This window comes from Biomphalaria glabrata, chromosome 9 (assembly GCF_947242115.1).
Source record: "Biomphalaria glabrata chromosome 9, xgBioGlab47.1, whole genome shotgun sequence".
NCBI classification, from domain to species: Eukaryota; Metazoa; Mollusca; class Gastropoda; family Planorbidae; genus Biomphalaria; species Biomphalaria glabrata.
Window position 1 is genome coordinate 43,372,208 of NC_074719.1, and position 27,288 is coordinate 43,399,495.

The window sequence follows — 27,288 nt, forward strand, 5'->3', positions numbered from 1 at the left end:
AACTTACAGAAAAATACCTTCGTCCCTTTTTTGGGGGGTTTCATGTTCCCTTCGTAGCACTCACTATCTTTTTCTTTTGTTGTTCACTTTTCGAAGAAAAAAAAATTAGAAAAAATAAAGAAACATGCACTAAAAAAACGACGTAGTCAACATAATTCTAGTTGCTTCAGTCATTAAGTACAGTTTGAACATGATCGACTTTCACCGAAGAACTGTTCAGTTTCTCTGCAGCTAGATCTAAACGCAAAATGACTTTAGCGGGCTCTTTGTAAATTTCTAGTTATACCTATCAACATGTAAACGTTACCGATTAGTTTTGATGAAATGGAACAGTTACAAAATGGAACTTATAAAAAGATATATATTACGTAATTGTCTTTAAAATAAAATTTAAAAAGTTCTATAAACTCACTCAACTGTCTCTCTGTCTGGTACAAATCTTGAACACGTTATTTCTCCCACTTCCCATTATTGGATTAAGTTGAAACTTCGCACATTTATTCACAAATCATGAACCAATTAAAAAATTAACCAATTAATGTATAAGTGGTATTTTTTTCTTAAAAACGAGATGCCAAAAGTGTGACATATTATAGTATTGAGATGTATTGCTATAATTGTGCGATTTTTTTTCTTAATTAATCTCAAATTCAGTTCTGATGAAACGTTTTTAGTTTGTAAAATAAATTAAATGTTACTAAATCTTTATTAATTCAATATCGCGCAGGTACATAAATATCATGTGTCTTTCTACTTGCAAAACAATATAACGACACAAACTAAAATAGTCTCATTTTGAAAATTGAAGATCACAGCAGACCATTCTTTAATGCGTATATGTAAAAATGTTGGTTCAGTTTGCTTCTTTATCAAGTTACTGTTACATATCTAAATAGTGTCTGTCTTTCCTTACAGGTGGACGTGTAATCAAACTTAAACAAGGGCAACAACTCTGTACCTCATTTACCTATTCGAAGCAAGGGCTAGCTAATCATGATAAAAAAACAAAATACCATTGTCTGTCTGTGCTATATCCAATTATCATGAATCAGTCAGAGGGCAATGTACGGCAATGTTTCACTACTTTAGTCATCTGATAAAGTAAAAACTTCGTATGTTGTTTTTTCCTACTTATTTATGTGCAGCAATAATTGGCCAATAAAAATATGAAGACACTAACGAAGAAATGTGTTGGAACACTGGACGCTTAATGAAGAACGTGCCACGTGCTATTATAGTTGCTTCTTGTACAAAAAATGCAGCAAAAAAATCTTTCTTATTCATGAGAAGCTGTGTTTAAGTGAAACGAAGAGAGTTAATCTAATATGATAAAAGTTAATGTGAATCTTGGTGAGTTAGCGCCCTTCCAATGCACAGATGTTGTTTTTTTAACATTGCCATCAACAGACATCTTGCGTACGTAAACAATATGCATATCTACCTCTTCAAAGGAGTGTTTACAATGAATTATACAATGAATGCGTCCTTAAACATATGAATCGAATTAGCAGAAGAAGACTGGCTCTTCAAGTCTGGAGATAAATAAGGAGAGCAGATTCGGACGTTGTTACTTACATCTGGACATTAATTACAAGACTTGTTCTCTTGTTTTCGAAGCCATTTGGAGATTAGTAGGTTAAGAAATAAATATTATTTAAAAACATTTAGAAGAAGTTAGTTAAATTTGAGGTATGTGAGAATACTTTGGGAGTAACTTCGATTCTAGAGTTGACAACTTTATCCAACATGTCTGCCAATAACAGTTCTGAGAATTTGGATCTTATTTCCGATGAATTGATCAAAATTTTGGAGCTTTCGTTAACGATTCCATTACACGGCTCGACGTCTGCTGTGGGTCTGGTCACCAACTTCCTGTGTATGGTCATTCTTTTTAAGCTCGGGTTGACCAACAGCATGAACATCTTAGTCTTCGTCTTGTCCATGACGGACTTTTTGGTCACGACTCTCCAGCTGTCCATCTGTTTGTGCTTCTTGCTGAAGTACCTGTATCCGGACTGCGAGGTGGACCTATGGGTGATGGGGTTTTACACCCTGGGCTGGGTTCGCTACGCCGGGTTCTTCATCTCCTGCTGGGTCACCACCTTCATCTCAGTGGAGCGATGCCTCTGCGTGGTGTTCCCATTCAACGTTGGGATGATCGTCACAAAAACTCGCACAGTCGTGGTCGTCGTCCTCATCTACATCGCCTTCCTTGGCCTCGTCACGCCAATTTACATCCAGCAAAAACTAGACTGGGAGCTCCAGTACACCATGGGCACCAACGGCACTCTTTTCGAGAAATGGGTCTTAACTGTGAGCTTTACAGAACAAAGTGCTAGCCTAGAGATCATAGTGGACACTGTAGGGGCCGTGTCTTTATCGCTTCTTTCCCAACTTATATTAACATTCTGCACCGTCTGGATGATCTCTGCCCTGAAAACATCCTCGAAGATCAGGAAGGTAAATTCAGGTGGCATAACTCTGAATCAACTTAGCGGGGCTCCAATACAGGAGGAGAAAGAGACGGGCTTGACCTCCAAAGAAAGAAGACTTCTCAGGATGGTGATATGCCTGGCTCTGATTCTAACTGCCTGCAACGTTCCAAGATACGCGGAAATCGCAGCGTACCATCTCATCCCTGGTATGAACGTTGGAAAATATAAAAACTTATCCGGATTTTTGTGGGATTTATCGGATTTTTTTAGTACGCTCAACTGTTCTTGTAATTTTATTGTGTACTGGAAGCTAAACTCTAAATTCAGGAAATGTTTTAAAGACATGTCTTGTAGAAGACGTTTAAATAACAACACGGCATATTCTTAGCATCATCTCATCTTATCTTATTAAAATACAGACGTTGCTTCAAAAAAGATGATTACCCCCGAGTCGTGTCCCTAGGTCAATCTAGTCATGCATGTTAATCAATGGCTTTAGCTTTTCAAAGTTTTTGGTTTTCTAGCTTCATCTTCTTCTTTACCGTCCTCCTATGGGTTTGTGGAGGCGCGGTGACTGAGCGGTAAAGTGCTTGGCTTCCGAAACGAGGTCCGGGGTTCAAATCCTGGTGAAGACTGAGATTTTCAATTTCGGGATCTTCGTGAGCTTCTGAGCACACCCAATTCTAATGGGTACCTGACGTTGGTTGGGAAAAAGTAAAGGCGGTTGGTAGTTGTGCTGGCCACATGACACCCTCGTTAACCGTGGGCCAAAGAAACAGATGACCTTCACATCATCTGCCCTATAGACCACAAGGTCTGAAAGGGGAACATTACCTTACAATCAGAAAAATCGTACATTCAAGCCTCTGACGGTGCCACGAGTACGAGATCCAAATTGTTTCAAATATTATTTAATTATATACGAAGGTATTGATAGCGTACAAAAGTAATTGGCTGGCTGCCTGGTCGTGCGGTTTGCGCGCTGGACTGTCGTTCGGATTTATCGACGGTCGAGGGTTCAAACCCTGCCCGCTGCCATCCCCCGTCGTCCTGCGGGATGTTTGGACTAGGAAGTAAACTATCTTCAACTCTGAAGGAACATCCGAATTATGTAAAACATTTTACAAACATTTACAATTGTACATAGTTCTTGCGTTCATTTGCTTGTCCTATTTTCCCACATGGGCTTACATCTCACACGAAATGCATGATCTTCGGAGTTTTAAAGGGCAATGTCTTGATTTACTAGTAAAGTCCAACATTTCTGGGATACATACACACGCAGAAGTTTTTATGGATGGTGTGTTGTGGGTACTCAGTCATTCTCAAACTGTAGGAAGGCTCGTGTATACAGGGTTCTGTTATCTGGTAAATAGTAGCATAGCGAGTGGTCCTAACAGTTTTTCATGTTCATTACAAGATCGAAGATCCAAAATTATTCCTAGTTAATGATTTTGTTGGATCGTTTACCAGCTGACAGATCAGCCTGAAGTCCCATTGATCTGATATGTTTATGTTCAACACTTAAAGCTGTGCTAATCAACAATGTTCCTGGACATCACGTTGCGGAACTTCACAAATGGACAGACCGGTACGATTTCCAGATGTTAACTTGTCGTCACCCCAGGACTTAGGCCAAACAGCATTGCAGTGAGCTCATAAGGAGTTCAGAGGACTATAACATAATCTAAGACTGATTAATCCTTGACAAATTGTCTGGTCTAACGATATTTGTTTTCCCCAATGAAGTCTCGGGACAACTAATCTCCACCAGTTGACACCGTGAGGTCATTGAGTTTTGTTAGAACAAATATCTGTGAGTAATTTTTATATAGTATTTCTTTCCAAGTAGCTTCTAGTAGAAATAAAACTCCAAGAGCCTCTCCAACCTTTTGTGCTATGTAACACCTCCAATGGATCAAACCCTTACTTTACAAAATTACAACAATAATAATAATAATAAAATTACAATTTAAAAGCAAAGATATACTACATAACTATTAAGACCATCAGAGACAGAAAAATGTTAAAATGATTAGCATATCAACAACTAAAGGAAAAACTAACCAAGAATAAAGGTAAATACACACCAATATTTACACACTAATACATACATGACCGCACCCACATACCAAACATAAATATATACACACAATCATCTAAGATATATACACACAGTTATCTTGTACGTAACTCACAGATCTACAAAAACAAGGTGTCGGAGACTTCTGAAGGCGCAGTCCCTCAAATACACCCTAATACAAGCACAACATTTATTTTATGTAAATAATTCCATTAAGTCAAATATAATTGCAATTACAAAACCACTACTGTAAAACTAAAAAATATGAATGCCTATATATCCCACAGACTGTCATTCCGCATTCATAAATCCACACAAAAGCTTACATACATATGCATATACCTATATATCCCACAGACTGTCATTCGGCATCCATAAATCCAAACAAAAACTTACATACATATGCATATACTCACAATCACACTTAATGGTTTTTTTTTTTGTTTGTAAAAATCTAGAATGCAGTTAAATTAAGGAAATGATTTGGGCATTTATATATCTTTCAAGAAATTGTAACAGAACAACTTTTACATGAATGCATATTTTATTGCATTAATATATTGTAGCTAAAGTTGAAAAAGTCTTCGTTTCTAGCACTGTTAATATTAAAGAATGTAACAAAAAAGTGTGAGAGAGCTAACAACTAGACCACTTGAAATTCAGAACAATAACATTGCATAAAAAAAACAACATTTTGTTATCTTTCGTTGACTTGTGAAATATAAAAATTGTTTTTAACATGTAGATTTTAAAGCACACCTAACATTGCAAGATAATTTGCCTTTTTTTTGTATAGTAAAACAAAAACATATTGGTTATTGTGTGTGTGTCTGTGTTTGTTTTGCATAGTATACGCGAAGTAGAAGTCCAACACTCGTCGTCAAAAGAAAGAGGTAAGGGGGTGGCGTCCCACAGTTTGAGAACGCTGGTCATTTTTTGTTCCTTGTATCCCTTGTTCCTAAACCTACTATCACAGCTTCAACGTTTCACCATACACCAGCTAAACTAAAGGGGGTGGGTGAACGAAATTCATCTAAATGGCGCCACTGGTAAAGAGTGGGAAAAATTATAACTATTATAAACTATTGAAAACATAAAAGATGATTAACTGTGTCAAATACCATGTACAAAGAAATGACTACGCCTAACAAACTGGACAGTATTAACTTCCTCCCCCGCAAAGAACAATCTACAATTTTTCAACTAACAACAGGACACACACCATCATTAAATTAAAACCTGAACAAAATAAACTCTACACAACTCCCCCTTTGCAGACACTGCGCTCACCCCTTTGAAACCGTAAACCATATCCTCTTTGAATGCCCCTCCCTAATCCACCTTAGGCAGACCCTACTTCCACTACAGCCCAACATAACCAACACTCTGTACGGCAGTGCTGAACAACTGAAGAAAACAGCACACTTTTTTTCCTTGGCACAGTCTGCAAAAGAGCTCACAGCTCAGCAGCAATAAAGCTGGCTAGAAGAAGAAGAAATGTCAAATACACTTTCAAATTTCATTTCCGTAAACCTATATTGCTCGGCAGGAACTATCTATACGATAAGGTAGAATGTATGTGTGTGCCGAATAGAAATCAAAACCTTTTGACCAATCGTGATAAAACTTGGCAGAAATGTTCCTTTGGTGCTAACTGGAAAAGTAACGTATGTATAGTAGCCCTAAAACAAACTTAAGACCCTCAAAAAAAAAAGTTGCCCAACTCTATGAAAGTATAGTATCTTATAAATCTAGGACATGTTTACTATGTTTACATGAGAAAAGATCGAAAGGATCTAGATTAAATTTTAAGAACTACACTTTGCGCAGATAGTTGTTTTACTTTGGCACATGAAAATACTAAATATTGTTCATTAGTTTCATTATTTAATAAAATTAACCCTCAAATTTGTGTTTCAAAAGCATTTTTTACATAAATTTGTTCCTTATATCTGCGAATTAAGAATTCCTGACGTACATTCTTTCATTAGACAATACCGTAATGTTACACATCTCTCTATTCCTACGTCTAAAACTCTAATTCAACTTTAAGATGATATAACTTCTCTTCGCAAAGATAGTTTTATACTTTAACACATAAACATACTAATTATAGTCCACTCATTTCATATTTAAATCAAATTTACATTCAAATTTGTTTTCCTAAAGCATTTTTCATACATTCGTTCGCTAAAGCTGCGAAGCCGTGTTGAGATATATTCTAATAGTTTCATTCATGAATCGCGTACATCTAATAAAAAAATCACACAATCGCAGAGCGAAGCCTTCACCCACTCGCAGAATGAACTCTATCCAAGCCAATATTTAACTCTAGATTAGTCCAGATCTAAATCTATGTCTAACTCAAGATCTACTTTATACTTTAACACATGAACTTACGAAATTAAGTCTATTCATTTCAAATTTTAGTCAATTATATGTAGTCCTACAAGCAAATGTTTTTATTTGAAAAAATGGATTTAAGTCGATTGGCTATTTTGAATGCTCCATTCATACTATTTTTACATTTACGCATTCCGCATTCGCTTTACTTATAACGTTATTATTTCGTTTAATTGTTTACAAAACACTCTCAGTGACTATATTGACAGTGATACGCAAATTAAGACCCGCGTCCGCTGGTAATATATGTCTAGTACTTTTCAAAGTGAAGTCTATTAACTTACGAAACACAACAAAACAAAGAATAATAATAAAATACAATTAACAAAGCCTTTACCTAGACTATTTGTTATCCAAAAGGTGTAACAATTCCTTCACCTAGATCTACCTCTTAGTCATTTGGACTGTTGGGGCACCACATATGATCTGATGACATCGCTCTCCACTCCTCTCTTTTGTTATGGATAAAATACCGTTCAATAACAGGCCCTTCCAATCTTTTATGTAGTCTTCCCATCGCTTTCTGTTTCTTCTTTTTCCTGGTACTGTTTCCTGAAAGAAGGTCTTTTCGAGTCCCGAGAACCTTGCGATATGGTCATAGAGTTTAAGCTTGCGTAGTAAGCATGTCAGGATGGCTTCCAATGGCTAAACTCATTCTGTTTCTTATCGTTTGTGATGCGGTCTATGTATATCTTCATGGGATCTCAATGCAGCATCCCAATCCGATTGCTACTATCCTCCTCTTTAGTTCTGCAATCAGTGTCCTGGTTTCGCAAGCACATAGGAATGCCACCATCACCAGGGAGCGCATTAATCTGATTTTGTGTCTAGGGTTTTGCGTACGTCTTTCCAGAGTGCAAATGCTGCTGTGGACTGTGCAATTCTGGACAATAGTTCAGGTTTGGTTTCATTCATCTGAGACAATAGCACGGAGGTATATAGCCATCTCATTCCATTTGAGATGTCTCCGTAGGATCTTGAATGTCACATGGAAAGAAAAAGTGTGCAATACTGAGATCCTTGCGCGATCAGGTATTCCCAGCATCTTTACAGCCCTCAGGCAACGCCGTTTGCGCTGGCTTGGACATGTTCGCCGGATGGAGGACAAGCGCATCCCAAAAGTCATCCTCTATGGTCAACTCGCGACTGGCACAAGAAAAACTGGTCGCCCCCCCCCCACCTCCGTTACATAAATGTAATAAAACGTGACCTCAAATCAGTGAACATCAATACTGACAATTGGGAAGACATAGCTCTAGACCGCAACAGATGGAGAGAGAAAGTGACCAAAAAAGCTATGGACAGTGAAAGTACATGGGTCTCAGCTCAGGAAGAAAAACGTACAATCCCAAAAACGGCCAGCTCCTCTACCGCCGAAGCAAAAGCCACCCTAACCTGCGCTATCTGTGGACGGGAGTGTCTCTCCAAAATAGGGCTCCACAGCCACATGAGGAAGTGTGCTCTGAGATGACCCATAGTCGTTCTACGACTGAAGGAGGCCAATGATATAGTCATCTGTACTGTTAAATAGTTAAGGAAAGGAAGTCTCATCTTCAAAATTGTACACAGAACTTGTAGACTACATCAGGGGGGCGCGGTGGTCGAATGGTTAAGCGCTTGGCTTCTGAACCTGAGGTCCTGGGTTCAAATCCCGGTGAAGACTGGGATTTTGAATTTCGGGATTTTTAGGGCGCCCCTGAGTCCACCCAACTCTAATGGGTATCTGACTTTAGTTGGAAAAAGTAAAAGCGGTTGGTCTTTGTGCTGGCCACATAACACCCTGCTGGTTAACCGTTGGCCAAAGAAACAGATGACCTTAACATCATCTGCCCAATAGATCGCAAGATCTGAAATGGGAATTGAATTAATAAACTAAGGGAGATAAACGTAGAAATGGGGCAAAATGAGTAATATATCAATCCGAGCTACCTCCCTTCATTTTATATATTATTTTTGTGCAATTCAAGAAGTGAATTTTCAATCATATAATCATACTTCACCTAGTTGAAATAAACATTTTGAACAGACAGAAATGTTTATATTAACATATTCATGAAATGAAGACCAAGAATAATATATACAAAATATAGTTAAAATCTCGTCGTTATCAATTTTCTTTTAACTAGTATATAGTACAATGTTTATAAGAAATAAAAATTCAGATTACTGTTTTCACATCTTGTCAATGGACTATTGCATGTCCCGTTGTAGATTTACTGAATAATCACCCAAATGTATGTTAATAATATAAACAAAATAAAACACTCTAAGTGGTGGTAGAGTACTCAGCTTCCAAACCGAGAGGCATTAGTTCATATCCCAGTAAAGACTAGAAATTCAGGATTTCAATGGCGCCTCAGAGTGACCCAACTCTGATAGGCACCTCAAATTAGTTGGGGTAAAGTAAAAGCGGTTAGTGAGGGTACTGGTCACACCTTCATCAACAACTGGTCACACCTTCATCAACAACTGGTGACACCTTCATCAAAAACTGGTGACATCTTCATCAACAACTGGTCACACCTTCATCAACAACTGGTCACACCTTCATCAACAACTGGTCACATCTTCATCAACAACTGGTCACACCTTCATTAACAACTGGTCACACCTTCATCAACAACTGGTCACACCTTCATCAACAACTGGTCACACATTCATCAACAACTGGTCACACCTTCATCAACAACTGGTCACACCTTCATCAACAACTGGTCACACCTTCATCAACAACTGGTCACACCTTCATCAACAACTGGTCACACCTTCATCAACAACTGGTCACACCTTCATTAACAACTGGTCACACCTTCATCAACAACTGGTCACACCTTCATCAACAACTGGTCACACCTTCATTAACAACTGGTCACACCTTCATCAACAACTGGTCACACCTTCATCAACAACTGGTCACACCTTCATCAACAACTGGTCACACCTTCATCAACAACTGGTCACACCTTCATTAACAACTGGTCACACCTTCATCAACAACTGGTCACACCTTCATCAACAACTGGTTACACCTTCATCAACAACTGGTCACACCTTCATCAACAACTGGTCACACCTTCATCAACCACTGGTCACACCTTCATCAACAACTGGTCACACCTTCATTAACAACTGGTCACAACTTCATCAACAACTGGTCACAACTTCATCAACACATACAAACAGATATGCACTACGTTGTCTATTAAAAGGGCTACCTATGTTTTTACTTACCTCTAGTGGTGCTGTTGTAATAAGTAAATAAGTAAGTACTAAATGGCACACGGTACATGACAATTTGAATAGACATTACGTGCCCGTTTACATTGCATCTTTTATGTCAAACAATTAATCAAATGGAGAGAATTCGATATAAAAGTGCTTCTATAAATCTATGTGATAACATAGGCATTCATTGTTCATGATGATATCTTTTCATAAAGAAAACGAAAGTTATTATATGAATCTTATTTTAATTACCATTTCTAAATTTAGAAAAAAAAAGTTCCCCTCTCAGATCTCGCGATTAATGCCGCAGATATTGTAAGGTCCATATAATAAAACCGCAAATAAAAGCACACATGCTAGTGACATACCAATCAGAATGATCAAATTCACCCATAAATTCATTTAAGTAAAGTTAGAGCGTTGGCTGAGGGGTTATTAAATTGGCTTTGAAAACTTGGGTACTGGGTTCGAATCTCAGTAAAGACAGAAATTTTAAATTTCGGGGATTTTTACGGCGCCTCTGAGTCCACCCAACTCTAATGGGTACCAGACATAGGGAAGTAAGGGAAGTAAAGAAGGTAGGTCGTTGTAAAATATGACACACTGCTCGTTAACCTTTGACCAAAGAAATTAATGAGATTAACATCATCTGCTCCATAGATCGCAAGGTTTGAAAGAACTTTACTTTTTATTAGTATTAATTCATTTGTTAGTAGAGTTATCGTTTAGACATTTGACAGTAGTTACAAAGCCTATATTAGCTTACTCTGTCTGCCTGGGAGGATTCGTTTAAATGTTGTTTTTTTTCCGACTTCCCATTCTCGGATCAAGATGAAATTTAGCACAATTATTTATAGTCGATGACAATATACAAATCAATAAAAAAAAACAATACATTAGTTAATCAATTAGAGCAATTCATTAATTTTGTTTTATTTATCTAAGAAAAGGGAGTTTAAAAATAGCTGTTTGGAGTTATATTGCAGTGACAGTGCAGTTCTTTCTTTTAGATAAGCTTTGTATTTACAAAAAAAAAAGTATTTCTTATTTTTGTGTTTTGTTTTTCACTTGTTAACATAGCAACTTTAGCCATACAACATTATCGACATTACTTGCGCCATGTTTTTATCTTTGCTTTCCCAGGCGCTACATTGTATCGTGATGCACCGTAATCACATTGCAAGGTGGCCAGCCAGTAAAGCGTTAGTAGCTCTTCCTTATGTTCTCGCGAGGTTCATTGTAGTATAAATCTTAACTAAATACAATCTGCGGCTCACAAGGTGTCTCTATCCCTACACTGCGAGTATTTCAGCCTATTCCGTCTCAATCGATAAAAATAAATATCACATTGTGTAGAGGGAGATAATCTTCTTATATGAACATAAGCAATTATTTTAATAGCAAAGTCATGAAAACGGCAATGTTTTAGAGCGAACTTTAACTGAACCTATAAGCCTTAAATTTATATTTCACTTTAAGATCACTAAAACATGAAGGGATTCTCAAGAAGTTTTTGTAGAAGTTTTACGTTTTTGTGTTGTAAAAGCATTCGCTACAAAACAGGGAGATAAGCGAGCCAAACCAGAGAACATAATTCCTCTTCCTCCAAACCAAATCTGTGTTGAATGTGGACATTTCATGTCCCACCAGAAAAAGAGTCAAGTTCTAATCGCAGTATAGACCACACGATAAACTTACGACTGAAGTAGGCATATGGGATAAGGCATCTAACAAAAGAATTAAAGACCTTCCAGACAAATTTTCTTGTCCACGGATTTTAAAATAACTGCGAATGAAATGTGGACCATAGAGAACAGCGCGTGCTAATACTGGTCCACCGAGGCACGTGACATAGACAGGGCTGTTAACATATTCGATTACTTTGTTCGGGCTTCGAAATGGAAGTGTGATCTTAACCATAAGCCCAAAATAGTTTATACACGTATGTTCAAGCAAATAGTTGGTCATGCACAGTGGCCACTAGATCTAAAAGTTGTTACTTGATGGTACTTTCATTAATTCATGTTTTCTACTCACACGTACAATAATGCCATACAATGGACGGACTGATGATAATAATCAATACATTGATCCACACAGTATGTCATCTTTAGACAGAACTAAGTTAATTGCATGTTAATATGTAACGTTCACATTGTCTCTAAAACACTAATACCATTGTAGTTCTTAAAGTCATAGTTGTATTAGATTACTAGTCTAGAGCTCTAGATTATTGTTTCTGTTGAATTAAACCTATTAAAATTTAACATATCCTATTTATTTTTTTTTAGAAAAGAGTCCTTGTAATCACAACATATTTCCATAAGGATCAATAAAGTAGTCTTTATCTTACAACAGCATAACAATTAAAAAAAAAAAAGGAAAAACAATGATTGGTTATTATTATACATACAAAAGCTAAGCTAAATAGATGGTACACAATGGGTTATTATGCGGACTACTAATTATGGGTGTGTCGTATCGTTGTGCAATTATACCAGATCTTCTAATGAAGTAAAATAGTATGAAATTATGATTTTAAAATTATGTATTAGTGAAGAAGACAATTAATCTTATCTTATATAATACAGACGTTACTTCAAAAAAAGAATGTCTAAGATAATTGGGTTAGAAAAGATTTAAAGAATATGTTTACAATCTTTCAGTTTTATTATATATTTAAATGGTGTAATTCACAAGCATATGATCTAGTTTATTCATTTCTAGCATGCCTCAATGCGGGTGGAGTGAGAATGTCACAGAGACAGTGGTCGAGAGTTTCGTGGCTCCAGATTTGACGATATCAGTAGAAGAGAAACTACTTTTAGCGCCACTCCACTTTATAGCATCGGTCAGTGGCGTCTGCACTAACGCCATCAACTTGCTAATACTGACCAGTCTAGGGATACGAAGCAGTGTAAGCGTGGCAACTGTCGCACTGTCCATCTCGGATCTCTGCACTAGTGCCACCGAGATGTTGATAGTGGTCAGCTACATCATAAGCTACACGTGTCAGAGCTGTCCAGTCGACTTCCGGTCAATATCATTTATACCTTTAGGTTGGATTAGATATCCAGGATTCTTTATATCCAGCTGGATAACGACATTCATTTCAATTGAAAGATGTTGTTCTGTAGTTCTTCCATTTAAAGTTAAACAAATATTTAGCACCAAACTAACTAGCATTATTATCATCTTGACAAGTTGTCTCTTTATGGGAATAGTTTACCAGATATTCGCATCGATCACAGTGCTCTACGAATCGGTATCGTGCAAATACTTTGATCAAAGCGATCTCAATTACATGGTCTTGACATTTACGTATAAAAACGATTCCTCTGAAACTGAATGGAGTATCGACATTACTTGCGCCATGTTTTTATCTTTGCTTTCCCAGGCGATACTTATCTTCTGCACGGTCTGGATGACCTTCACTTTAAGGTCAAGCTCGAAAGTTAGAAGACTTGAAAGAAAAGATCACACGAACGTGGCGGGCACACAGCGCAAAGGTTGGCTGAAAGGGTCAGCGCTGTCCGAGAAAGAGAGACGACTGATCAAGGTGACCCTCTGCTTGGCTTTGATCATTACTGGATGCAACGTGCCGAGGTATATGACACTAACTCTGTTCTACACAGTATTCATAACAGACATGGCAGCGTGGGCCAGTACTTCGTTAATTCTCTGGGGCATGGGAGATTGTCTCATTTCTTTGTCCTACTCCAGCAATTTCTGTGTATATTTTCTTCTCAACAGAAAGTTTAAGCAACGTTTTAGTGACCTGTTTTTAAACTCGAAATTGAAAAAGAAATGAAATTTGACATAAACAAGTATGTATTGGTAAACATATTAAAATATAAAACTAATTCGGCGGAACAGATTTAGAACCGCCAGGGCAAGTAGTAAGTAAATGCAGTATGGTAGATTATCACCCCTCTCTCTTTGTACAGCACTGAGTGACTGAGTAAACGCTGAAACTTGCTCCTGCACGTCTTCGTGTTCAAATCTCACACTGTAACACTGTCTTACCGTTTGTCTAGTCAGAAGGTTAATAAATGGATTAATAATCATGTCAGGACGCTTACCACTGACATATCAGTGTCCATTCTGGACCTTCAACACTAAATAATCAGTGCCAGATTCAGGCATATTGCCCATTCTGGACGCATACCACTGACATACCAGTGATCATTCTGAACGCATGCAACTGACATACCAGTGATCATTCTGGACGCATACCACTGACATACCAGTGATCCTTCTGGACACATACCACTGACATACCACATATCGCATCTCATATATCAAACCGACATATACACAATTTAAAAAAAGAAGTCTATAATGTCTTATACGTACGACGCTTGGACTTAGCAGTGCCAACACTGAGATTAGAGGAGAGATGTGGTCAAACCCTTACACTATCCTATATTCTTAGAATTTTTTTCTAAAACTCGCCATAAACGATGTGTTTTGTTTAGTTTTAATTGTTGTCATTATAAACATGTTGTTTCTACAAGACTTGGCATTGGCAAAACATTTTAATAAGCTCATAGACCTGGTGTTTTACAAGACAAAATTTCAACTTGATTCGAGAATAAAAAGTGGAAGAAAAACATGTACATGATTTTGACAAGACAGTAGGGTTAGGGTTAATAAAGGTTTTGGAAAAAAGGGAAAAGGCTTGTTAATAATATTAAACGATGGTCTTTCTAGGTCAATATGACACACGAAGGCCTGAATAGGTTTTATTGTCTTTAGATCATCTTCATGGTAAGTATGAGGTCTTGTTGAAGTCTTGTTGAGGTCTTGTTGGGGTATTGTTGAGGTCTTGTTGATGTCTTGTCTTGTTGAGGTCTTGTTGGGGTCTTGTTGGGGTCTTGTTGTGGTCTTGTTGTGGTCTTGTTGAGGTCTTGTTGAGGTCTTGTTGTGGTCTTGTCGTGGTCTTGTTAAGGTCTTGTTGAGGTCTTGTTGTGGTCTTTGTCGTGGTCTTGTTGGGGTCTTGTTGAGGTCTTGTTGTGGTCTTGTTGAGGTCTTGTTGAGGTCTTGTTGTGGTCTTTGTTGTGGTCTTGTTGAGGTCTTGTTGTGGTCTTGTTGAGGTCTTGTTGTGGTCTTGTTGTGGTCTTGTTGTGGCCTTTGTTGTGGTCTTGTTGAGGTCTTTGTTGTGGTCTTTGTTGTGATCTTGTTGTGGTCTTGTCGTGGTCTTGTTGAGGTCTTGTTGTGGTCTTGTCGTGGTCTTGTTAAGCTCTTGTTGAGGTCTTTTTGTGGTCTTGTGGCGGACTTTGTGCACGTGAAGGTTCTCAGTATAACAAGGTGCATACAGTGTTTGTATCTGGATATACGTTTATTGCTTACGTATTACTTTTGAGAAAAAAAAAGAGAATGATCAAGTTTTGAAACTTCTCATACAGTTTGTGACGATATTGTTGGAGACGCTTCTGGGTAAAACAGAATACATATGTTTAAAGGTCCTACTATGACAGATGTAATAGTCTCTAAGCTCCGGTGCTTTTATTTGTGAAATAGTGTCATTCTATTTTGGTTAATAATCAAACATGTTTTTATAAATATACAATGAAACTACATTTTTAATTAACACCCCCCCCCCTTTTTTTTTCTTTTTTTCAAAGAATAAAATATTGAAATAGAATAGAGACAAGCTTTATTTTCTTTTATTTGTGATGTAAAGTTTGAGTGAAACATAATAACAAGGCTTGTCTTCGAGTCCGAAGATTAATGAGTATTGCAGTATTTCCTGTGGCTGTGACACATATTTTGCCACATTCAGGGCAAGCATAAACATTGTCCGCCGATAGTCGATTAAGATTTTCTTTTCGCCGTCTGCATCTGTCCTCGGCAGCGGATTTTCTTTTAATCTCAAATGTATAGCCTGCGGTCTTTGTGAGTGACCTTCAGCTGTCTCGTTCTGAGGCCGCATGCAACCAGGTGCTCTCTTCTATGTCAGCTAAGGCATGTTGGCGTCTAGGCTGGTCTTTAAAGCATTTCCCTGCGGCATCTCTTTTATGTCGACCACCTTTTAGCTCACCAAAAAAAAAAGACTGCTTTTGGCATACTTTCGTCCCCCATACGGGATAAGAAATCTTCTTGAAACTGTCAGGTAGAGTTTAGCCTCCAGCTCTTGGAACCCTAGATCAGCAAAAGTAAACAAGAGCTTCCTCTCACCACCGGCCTGAATGTGTACAGTGTACACTGTTCTGTGAGGCAGAGTGTCAGACTCGCGGCAAGAGGCCGCGTACACCGGAGTCCCACCATTTTCCTTTTCTATACCAGGCTAGCCGTGCAGGACACGCCAATCATGTAACGGCCCCTTGAGGAACGGCGCCTGGTTTGTGACAAGAATGTGGGAGTTTTTTTTACAACAGTGCAATGAGGATGCTCTCGCACCCCCTTAGGCACCCCCACGGGAGTCTTGTTTTGCTACCCTTTAGCCTAATCGTTTCCTCTTGCGATCGTTTCCACCCGGGCGCTACTATGAGGCAGGCTAGCATGCCCGGGGAATAAGAAATCTCACACATGTATACTATTAAATTACAATAATCAGATAAGGGAGGTAAGTCCATAATTACAACAAAAACACAAAATACGAGCTAGTGAATCAAATAGTCTTACTCACCTTTATATCTCTTTGTTCTGAAAGAAATGGACTTTTTTGTTGCAGAAATGAAACCGAAATGCAACTAGATGATGCTATAATGTCTAGCAGAGTGAACATTTTATAAAAAAATATTCGTAAAAAATATACTAGGAAAAATACATTTCGTGAACTTATTCAATCACTCCTGTAGAAAATCCCGTAGTGCATGTAGTATTACCTCATTATGTATTTAATAATCTAATTATGGTTATTGACGAGATCCTTTTTAATGCTTGTCTTAGCTCGCTAGGGGTTACTTACAATTAAGAGCATTTATTACTGGATATACCCCAACTCCAGATCACTTTAATATCCAATAGAGCAAAAATAATGGCATCAACTCTCATGACATATTAATACATAAACACCAGTCCAGGGAGCAACCGTCCAACCTTCCTGGACCGGGAAGAAGACCTCACAGACTAACACACTCTCTCGCACATTCAATGAAGACCAAACCATTCAGTTCATACCTTTTTGAGAGAATTCACATTCATAACCTGGGCCAGGGAGTACATAAACAAAGAGATATAACAACTTACCAAAATATCAAAGTAACATACTCACTCTCGCCATACATCCCCCTGACTCCCCGCCCCCCCCCCCCCCCATCTGACGATATATCTGTTTAGAAGAAAATATACACAGAAATTAGCTGGAGTAGGGCAAAGAAATGAGACTTGTAGTTTGAGACTATAAACCTTCGAGCGAGCCATAGAATCAGTTGTGGGTTTAAAATATTCTACAAACAAGGCAATGGCAGCAGAAATGATTACGTGTACATTTTCGTTCAAATGTATAAAATAAAAATGAAAAAGTTCGCTATCATCCCTTCTCTTAACGACGTACAGCATCATTCGTATTAACTAATGACTGAAGTCAAGTTATTTACCATCAGCCGCGCCTGGTTTGTTTATTTTGTAAAATGTTTTAAATAATGTTTCGGATGTACCTTTATATTTTGAAGATAACTACATCTTAGCCCAAACCGTTATATGGGACGACTGGGGATGGTCGCGGGCAGCCCAAGCCTCCCGCAGGACGACTGGGGATGGTCGCGGGCAGACCAAACCTCCCGCAGGACGGACCGGAGACGGCGGGAAGGTTTGAGCAAGGTACCATCGAATTCATCGGTGGACAGCCCAGAGCGCATGCCACAAAATTAGGAAAACATTCTGGCAGCTCAAGCACGATACATTTCTCTAAGCCCTTTGTTCTCAACCTAAACCCATGCAGAATTCCGTGAGAGTTAAACCTGATCACCCGTAGCACACTTAAAATCAATCATGTTAAAATAATCTTTGTTAGTCATATTTCAATTTCATTAGTCAAAACATCCAGTTGTCCCGCTCAACGTAATCTGATTGGTGGTGAATAAAAAGATGATCCCATTTTGTGTGTGTAAGCTGAATGCACTCTATATCAGTACGTACACCAACATTCGCTGTGGACGTATTTATCAACGGACACAAACATTATGAGTAAAAACTTTAAATCCTCTTTAATGAATAAAACGAACATAACTTTATTAGCAAATGTCTACAGGCTTTTAACTCTTTCTCTCCTAATTGACGATGACAACGTTGATTTGACTCCCATTAAGCTAAATTTGGTTTTTGAATTTATAAACTCTAATTTGTGTTGTGTAAAAAGAGCGTGCATTTTCCTATAATTCAATACCAAATAAAACATTTTCTGATAACAAACAAAAAAGTTATTGAAGTTTAACCCTAACAGGAGAGTGAAATGCAAATGAGCAATACGAATAATACTATCGGAATGAGAAAAATAATTACGGAGAGAAAGAGTTAATATTGGTGTAGAAATGAACCAATAATAAATTAAATCCCAAGATGTTCAAGAACGTTCCGACATATTGCTTCTCCTTTTCCTGCGTTCAACATTTTTATGTCGAAAGGTTCAGACGAGTTGATCTATCTATATGTGCAAGGAAATCTGCAGCGGTTTCCAGATCTGGCAGCTCTCCAAGTAGATAATGAATGCAGCTTTGTTCTGGTGGTCGGCATCCTTGGTGATGCTCCACAAGGGCAAATCTCACTAGTCTCTGTTCTTACCTGACAATGGATCTCATTCTGTTGTGTCCAGTTTTGAGAGGAAACATTTTAATATTGGTCGTGTCGGGGCAGCTTGTTACGGGCATCCTTTACTAACATAAGTCTCAATTAGCTGAAATCTACTTGTTCACGTCATCTAATATTCTCAGGTGTCTCTGTCTAACTAATACATAGGGCATTTTCATACATACATAGCAAAGATTTTTATTGTGTTTCCAATGTACAGAACACGTTTGTATTGATAAGCAAAAATATGAAGTTTTTGTTTTCCAATTTCAGCGCTACAGTATTGCTTTTCTACGGTCATTTCGCTTCAGGCATTAAAAAATAGTTGTTAGTAATTAGTTGGTAACAGTTCAATATTGTTTTCTTTCAATTTTTATGAGTGTATTTTTTTATGTTTGAATATTCCTCTTTTCATTTTGTCATGTTTTTCTTCTGTTTCCATTACAACGTCTCTACATTCGTTCATATTGCTTGCGCTTCTTCGTCTTTCTAACATTTATTTGTTGTTTGTTGTTGTTCAACGAACGTGAAAATTCAAAGTGCAAACAAAAGAGCTGATTAATGGGATAAACTTTTAGTGTGAGAATCCCAAATAAATGCTGCTAATAATGGAGATTTGTAAAAAAAAAAAAAAAAAAGTTAATAACCATGATTGTCGAATGTGAAGGTTAGAGCATTGAACAAGTTTCTTAGATCAGCCAGGAAAAACAATGGCTTTGCAAAAGTTGATTGTTAAAACACGCCATCTAAACTATGAGGCCGTATCACATATCTCAGAGCTCGCGAATACCTTCCTTCAGCGAACAGTACCAGGTAAAAGAAGAAGAGGCAGAGAAAGCGATGGGAAGACAACATAAAAGAATGGATGAGACTGCCATGAAAGAGATTATAGCCAAGGCAAAAGATAGAGCGGAATGGAAAAAAATGGTCGACAGATCTTGTGTGGTGCCCAAACGGTCTAACAGACTAAAGAACAAGTGAAGACAAGATGTTTCTAATGTTTTACATTGGATATTTGTTGCCTGGAGAAAATGCCTTACCTGTTCTCTCCTAATTAACAATACCATCGTTGAAAATGATCTTATTAAATTAAATTAATTTCTGGTTTTATAAATTACAATTTGTGTTATATATAAAGAGCAGGCATTGCCGTGCATTCTCCTATAATTCTATACCAAAAGTAACGTTTTCTGATCACAAAACAAAAATGTTATTGAAGTTTAATCATAACAGGGTAGAATGTACAAAATGCGAATAATGAACAATTCTGTCAGAACGTGGAAAAATAATTACGGAGTTAAATCTAAAGCTATTCTTCCTATGGCTTTCCTTTCTTTTCTTATTCTCTCTTATATGTTATCGTATATAGAACATATAGGGAATTTTACAATTCAACATGTAGAGAAGAATCTTTTTACTCTGAAAAGTGCAATAACGACAAAACTTTCACATTTTCTTAATTACAATTTAATTTATCTTTGAAATGTTCTCAATTATAATTCGGGTCGCGGTGGCTGAGTGGTTAAGCGCTTGGCTTCCGAATCTGGGGTAATGCGTTCGAATCTCGGTAAAGACAGGCATTTTTCAGGGCGCCCTTGAGTCCACCCAACTCTAAGCCTGGCTTAATTTTAAGTTGGAAAAAAAAGGCGGTTGGTCGTTGTGCTGGCCACATAACACCCTAATCGTTAACCGTTGGCCAAAGCAACGAACTTAACCATAAATCGTAAAGTCTGAATGGGGAACTTTACTATTGTTTAAATTATTATAATTTACTTTCTAGTGTCCTACATAACTATTTTTCATGAATAAAGATACAATATTTTTTTCCCAATAAAAAACTAAATATTTAACAATAGTGCCTGGCATACGCTCATTGTAGTAGCATGGTTTGTAGTGTATTGCATGCGAGATAGCTATTTAATGTATAGAGAGGCAAAAGAACAGATCCCATTATGGTTTGTATTCAGTAAACCTTTTTAATTATTGTGTACTCTAATATTTTTTTACCTTCTTCTAGTAAATGTCAAGGTGGTGGTGGTGTTTTTTTTAAGGTGAACGAGTTTGTTGGCATAAACCAGCGCGTCCCGGAAATTAAACTTATTATCTTCTTAGCCTGAGTAAACTAGTTTTCAAAAAAAATAAATAATTACGTCATTGAGTCACCTCCCTTGCAAGAATAGTTCGATCTAAATTTAGACTGATCCACCGCCATCGAGATAATTACGTGACCGAGAGGCGATAACATTAAAAAAAGGGAAGCAAATGCAAATAGTATCTTTAGTCTTACGATCGGGTAGCGGGCCTTGTGTTTAAACAGTAGCAAGTAATACAATAATTATCTTAATATAGACAATGTCACGCCTACACATTAAATGCAAACAATAAAAACTGAATACAAAGGAACTTTGTTTTTCAGTTACATTTTCTTTTAAATCTTAAGTGGAGTATCATGATTCCCTAAAGGAACGGTGTTTCATTATTCTGATATAATTACTCATCTGGAATAAATTGGTGCTTTATATATATATATATATATATATATATATATATTGAACTTTATCTATTCTCTATTTCTTTTGTTAAGAGGTTAAACTAAAACAGATATTACAAGTTAAAGTCCAACAAGTGTACAGAATATGGTCATTGTACATGAATTTAAATTGCGGAGGCTATTTTTTTTAGTTGTTTTTTTTAAGTACAATATGAGGTGCCTTAAATATGCCTGAGCAGATTGAATTAAAAAAAATGTTCCTGAATGCTAAAGTTCGAAGTGCTAAAATGCTAAGTATCGAAGTGCTAAATACAGTAGCGCTAAGTTGTAAATTGATACTAAGTACATAGGTCATATGTTCCGAAACGCTAGGCGCAGAAGCACAAAATACAGAAGTGCTGAATCGTTGAGTGCTGAATAGCTAAAATACTACGTGCCGAAGTGCTCAATGCAAAAGTACTGAAGTGAGGCTTAGTACAGAAGTGCAAATGTTTATACATCTCGACACAGAGTTACAATAGGTCCTGAAGTGCTGAAATGCTGTTATGCTGATTGAAAGATCTAAACTTTTTTAAAAGGATTCACACAATAATCTTCAAGCATATACAGAGGCTCTATTTACAATATAAATACAATTATGAAGGACTCTATAACAGAATTCACGGTTCTTAGAATTTACAATTGTATCATTAAAATATGACTGCATTTAAAATATGTGACAATTTCATAGCATTAATTTTTAATTTGAAGAAAACTAAAGCTTTAAATATTTTTTATGCATTAAGATAATCACCTTAAATATTTATTGAAATTGTAACTCAATAATTAAATAAAATAAGTCCTTGTTAATGTCGAAGAGGCTTTGATAATTAAAACACAACCCTGTAATGAACATGAAAACTAACAAATAATAAAAAAAAAGAGCCCACAAAAAGGCAAGAGGGCCCAAAAAGGAGTCAAAGAAAAGAGGCCTAAGGCCCAAGGATTCCTATGATGATAAAGCTAAAATTGAATAGCGCAAATTCTGAGGTTTCCTTAAAAAAAAATTGATCTTGTTTTGACCACTCGCTTATGCTCCTATATCTGTGACTATGACTTTATAATTGATGAACTCCAGAGGCTGTATTACAATATTACAGTGTATTCGATCATGAACTATATAACTAATCTTGACAGCTCAACTGTATGGTCTGGACGTGGATGGGTTAACCTAATAACAACAACTTATTTTGAAACGAAATGATAAAAATAAAAAAATGGAATAAAAAAAAAGATTAGTCACATAACCAGACATAGGGTGACATTTCAGGAATTTTGCTACTTGGAATTCGCTTGAAGCAAAGCTCAACTAGCATACATTACTCGAACTTTGGTTTGTATAGTAACCAAATATATTTAAGTACAACCATGAACCATGAACTTTGAACTATGACAGTTTCTTTCGGATCTATGTGTGTCCAGAAATCGGAGATTGTGATTTCTTGTGATAAACATAAAAAATTGATCTCGTTTTGACTACTCGCTTATGCTCCTGTATTTGCGACAATGAATTTATAATTGATGAACTGCGGCGGTTATATCACAATGAACAGTGTAAATGATCATGAACTATAAAAAAAAGGCAACAAACTGTCGACATTTGTGACTAAGTGACCCTTGACCCCGCCCCGGTGAAGTGGACATTATAGACACTGTTTGTTTGTCCCCATTGTTGAGTATAACAATGTTCATGGAACCAATTTTCTGGGATACATAGAAAATAAACTTCACAGTATTCGCTTGACAATATAAATCAAAACTTTTGTCTCCGGTGAATCAGATATTGTGGAACATTCAATTATGACGACTGCACCCTCAGAATTCTTCGTCACTTTGTTTACTGTTGTGTTTTGTTTATTTTTGTTGTCCTTTGTGTCATGTATAAGATATTTGATGTAGCTACAAAAATACTGTATACACAAATTAAAAGGATCTATTATCACAATTATTTTCCCAAAGAGTTATGATCGATAGTAGACATTGTCCATTACAGTTACAACAATGATTTCAACGTATGGAACCAATCAAACCGTCGCACCCTACCCAGAAGCAGATACACAATTGTCTTGGAAGATCAGTACGCTTACCGCTGTACTGGTGAGTCCTATCATTGCTGTCTTGGGACTTGTCGGAAATATTCTCAGCATTGTCGCCATCGTGAAGTCTGGTTGGAAGAAACCCTCCAACGTACTTCTGACATGTCTCTGTGTCGCTGATTCATTGGTGCTGCTCTCTGCTTTCAACGTTCCGAGAATTGTCGCTTTTCTTTCCGAGAGAGAGACGAGCTACTGTAACGTCTGGGACTTCAACGAAAGCATCTCGTACATTTTCTACGTCGTCACGCTGGCCTTGCGTTTCTTGTTTTCGTACGGAGTCAAGCTCAGCTCCGGCATCGTGACACTGATCACGCTGGAGCGATTTATCGCCGTCTTTTTCCCACTGAAGCTAGTCAGCGTGATTACCGCGAGGAGACTTTTTGTGGCTGTATTAGTTTTAGTTATTGTTTGGATTCCATGGCCATTATATCTTCTGAGTCATTATACGTTCGTTTACTCGTATTACCCTGAGTGGAAAGTCTATGCGGGTAATGCATTATTTAATCCGAATACTCTCTACACTTCCTTGCACTTGTATGCAGCGATACCACTGGGTCTCTACGTCCCGTTTCTTATAGTCACGTCAGGATCGATTCTTATATCTACCAAGCTTCATTTTACTCTAAAGAAGCGTAAGAGTATGGTTCTATCGTCCTCCAATAAGGAGTCCTCTAAAACAACCAAGATTTTAATATCCGTCTGTGCAGTGTTCGCTATAACCAAAGCAGCCAGCGTCTTGGAATATCTGGCCGACCTGTCCGATCAATCGGACGATAGCAGAAATACGAACATTGTCCTGGAAAGCGTAATTTTCATCTTGGACCTTCTCAATAGCTCTAGCAACTTCGTGGTTTTTGTTACAATAAACACAAATTTTAAAACATTATTTAAATTTCGGTGAATTGAATACACTCTATGCTTATTGGTGATAAAAATTTTTTTTACTTAAAATAAAATTGTGTGTTTTCTTTAAATTGAACTGCAAGACTTTAGTTGTGTTCCAACTGTAATCTTTCTATAATCTACATTACGTTATGTCATTTTAGCTCTTGTGCTTATGTTTGCAATGTTATCACAGCGCCTTGAGCCTACATCAAGTTTGTGAACAGTGCTCTATTAATTAAATTATTATTATTATTATTATGACAGAAACGAACGAGTATTCATTCTCTGGCGCTGCCTGGGTCGAGTTTAGTTAAAGGGAATCAAAATTAATCGTAGTCCCTTTAACAGTTTCCACTGAGGAATTTTCTGGTGATGTGGCAGGTCTGCAGCAGTACCGCCCTCTGACAGGCAACGAAGATGTTCCTAGGAATATTAAGGGCCTTGAAGGTTTAATGATAACAGGGTAGAATGTACAAATGTGAAAAATCAAAAAAATATGTCAGAACGTGGAAAATAGTTCCGGAGATAAAGAGTTAACTAATTACAAACAAAAAATAAAAAGGTTACAAACATAAATGGATTGAACAAAAATGAACAAACACACGTACAAACACACGTGCAAACACACGTACACCAATGAACTTTGAAAACAAAGCTGTCTCAGCAAAGCCTGAATGTCAGCTACCCTCTTCATCATATTAACTACCTCAATTCTTCGCCAAGTATGCAATGGCCGATCGGTATAAAAAAAAACAAACTCGTTTTTGACTTTCACACTGAATCAGCGCTACAGATTGACTAGGGAAACCTCCAATCATTTGTGTGAAGTCAATCAATGAACGTTCTGTATGTTGTGTTTGTTCTCTTTTGTAAAATGTTATTGTAAACTGTCAGTGAATGAGCCTCTATTCGAAGCAAATGACAGAGCGGGATGGAGAAAGACGTTTGGCAGTTATGTGTTGTGCCCCAACGGTCCAACAGGCTAAGTGATAGGTGAAGGTGAAGTCTTTGTATTTAAAAAATCTTAATATGGGTCAGTAGAGCAGTCTTAGTCTTAACAAATATCAAATGTTTGAAAATTCTGCAATCATATCACAGTATCGGACGTTGTCGTGGAGAAACATTAACGAGCTATCTTTTGGCAGCTACATAACTTGTTTATACGCTCTCGATATTGCCTGTTTAGAGACAAGTAAACAAAGAAATTACATGAGCTATAAATAGATTGTAGAATATCACTAGAAACCCACAGAGAAAACGAAGTCCCTGCATATGTTCCCATATCAAGGATAAACAAGGCATAAAACAAGATGACTGTCACATATCTTGGGATGTTGCATCCGGTATTAACTAGAGCCAAACACATTGCCACTTGGAAGAGTTTTCTCTCTTTCACAGACAAAGCTGAACCTTTAATCATTTTACCGCCGTCAGCGGAATCTTGTCTACGAACTTTGGAACTAGATTTCAGAGCATAGATCATCAAGACAGTGCATAATATAAGCACGATTTGGCAAAGAATGGATAAAACCATGGCGCAGGCTACAACAATCAATATTTTTTTCTCTTGTGTACTTCCATAGCTGCTAAAAACAACCCCTGTGCTGTCCGAGTTTGTTTCGTTCAACGTATTAGGAGATACAAATGTATACTCTACAGCAACCCATTCAAAGATCTGATAAACTAGACCAATATAAAAACCGCTGATGCAGATAATAGCTGCGAGGGAGCGCTTTGGGCTGAACATTTCTTTGACTTTGAAAGGCAACACCACAGACACACATCTCTCCACGGCTATGACTGTAGTTATCCAGCTGGATATGAAAAATCCTGGATAGCGAATCCAGCCCAATAGAGTGACCATCAGTGACCGTAAGGTCTCTGGGAAGACGTTTGGAAAGCAGAAGCCAGCAATGAAGACCAGGGAGATCTTCATCTCTAACATGCTCATCAACAAATCCGTGACGGACAAAGCAATGGCTCCTATTTGAAAGCAATGGCTCCTATTTGAAAGCAATGGCTCCTATTTGAAAGCAATGGCTCCTATTTGAAAGCAATGGTTCCTATTTGAAAGCAATGGCTCTTATTTGAAAGCAATGACTCCTATTTGAAAGCAATGGCTCTTATTTAAAAGCAATGGCTCCTATTTGAAAGCAATGGTTCCTATTTGAAAGCAATGGTTCCTATTTGAAAGCAATGGCTCCTATTTGAAAGCAATGGCTCCTATTTGAAAGCAATGGCTCCTATTTGAAAGCAATGGCTCCTATTTAAAAGCAATGGCTCCTATTTGAAAGCAATGGCTCCTATTTGAAAGCAATGACTCCTATTTGAAAGCAATGGCTCTTATTTAAAAGCAATGGCTCCTATTTGAAAGCAATGGTTCCTATTTGAAAGCAATGGTTCCTATTTGAAAGCAATGGCTCCTATTTGAAAGCAATGGCTCCTATTTGAAAGCAATGGCTCCTATTTGAAAGCAATGGCTCCTATTTAAAAGCAATGGCTCCTATTTGAAAGCAATGGCTCCTATTTGAAAGCAATGGCTCCTATTTAAAAGCAATGGCTCCTATTTGAAAGCAATGGCTCCTATTTGAAAGCAATGGCTCCTATTTGAAAGCAATGGCTCCTATTTGAAAGCAATGCCTCCTATTTGAAAGCAATGGTTCCTATTTGAAAGCAATGGCTCCTATTTTGAAAGCAATGGCTCCTATTTGAAAGCAATGGCTCCTATTTGAAAGCAATGGTTCCTATTTGAAAGCAATGGCTCCTATTTGAAAGCAATGGCTCCTATTTGAAAGCAATGGCTCCTATTTGAAAGCAATGGCTCCTATTTGAAAGCAATGGCTCCTATTTGAAAGCAATGGCTCCTATTTTGACGCTGCTGTTGAATGCGATGCTGCT

At 37.4% G+C, this 27,288-nt stretch overlaps 2 protein-coding genes across 2 annotated transcripts; one reads left to right on the top strand and one right to left on the bottom strand.

Annotated features, from left to right (window-relative positions):
* The first annotated feature begins 1,746 nt into the window (after nt 1-1,746).
* On the top strand, nt 1,747-2,823 carry LOC129928403 (uncharacterized). Its single transcript, XM_056042646.1, has one exon. The coding sequence runs from the start codon at nt 1,747-1,749 to the stop codon at nt 2,821-2,823; it is 1,077 nt and encodes a 358-aa protein (XP_055898621.1).
* A 12,088-nt stretch (nt 2,824-14,911) lies between these two features.
* On the bottom strand, nt 14,912-23,565 carry LOC129928404 (salivary glue protein Sgs-3-like). Its single transcript, XM_056042647.1, has 2 exons — nt 23,497-23,565; nt 14,912-15,475 (listed from the first exon to the last, which is right to left on the bottom strand). Exons 1-2 carry the CDS (start codon nt 23,563-23,565, stop codon nt 14,912-14,914), a joined length of 633 nt encoding a protein of 210 aa, XP_055898622.1.
* Between the last annotated feature and the right edge of the window lie 3,723 nt (nt 23,566-27,288).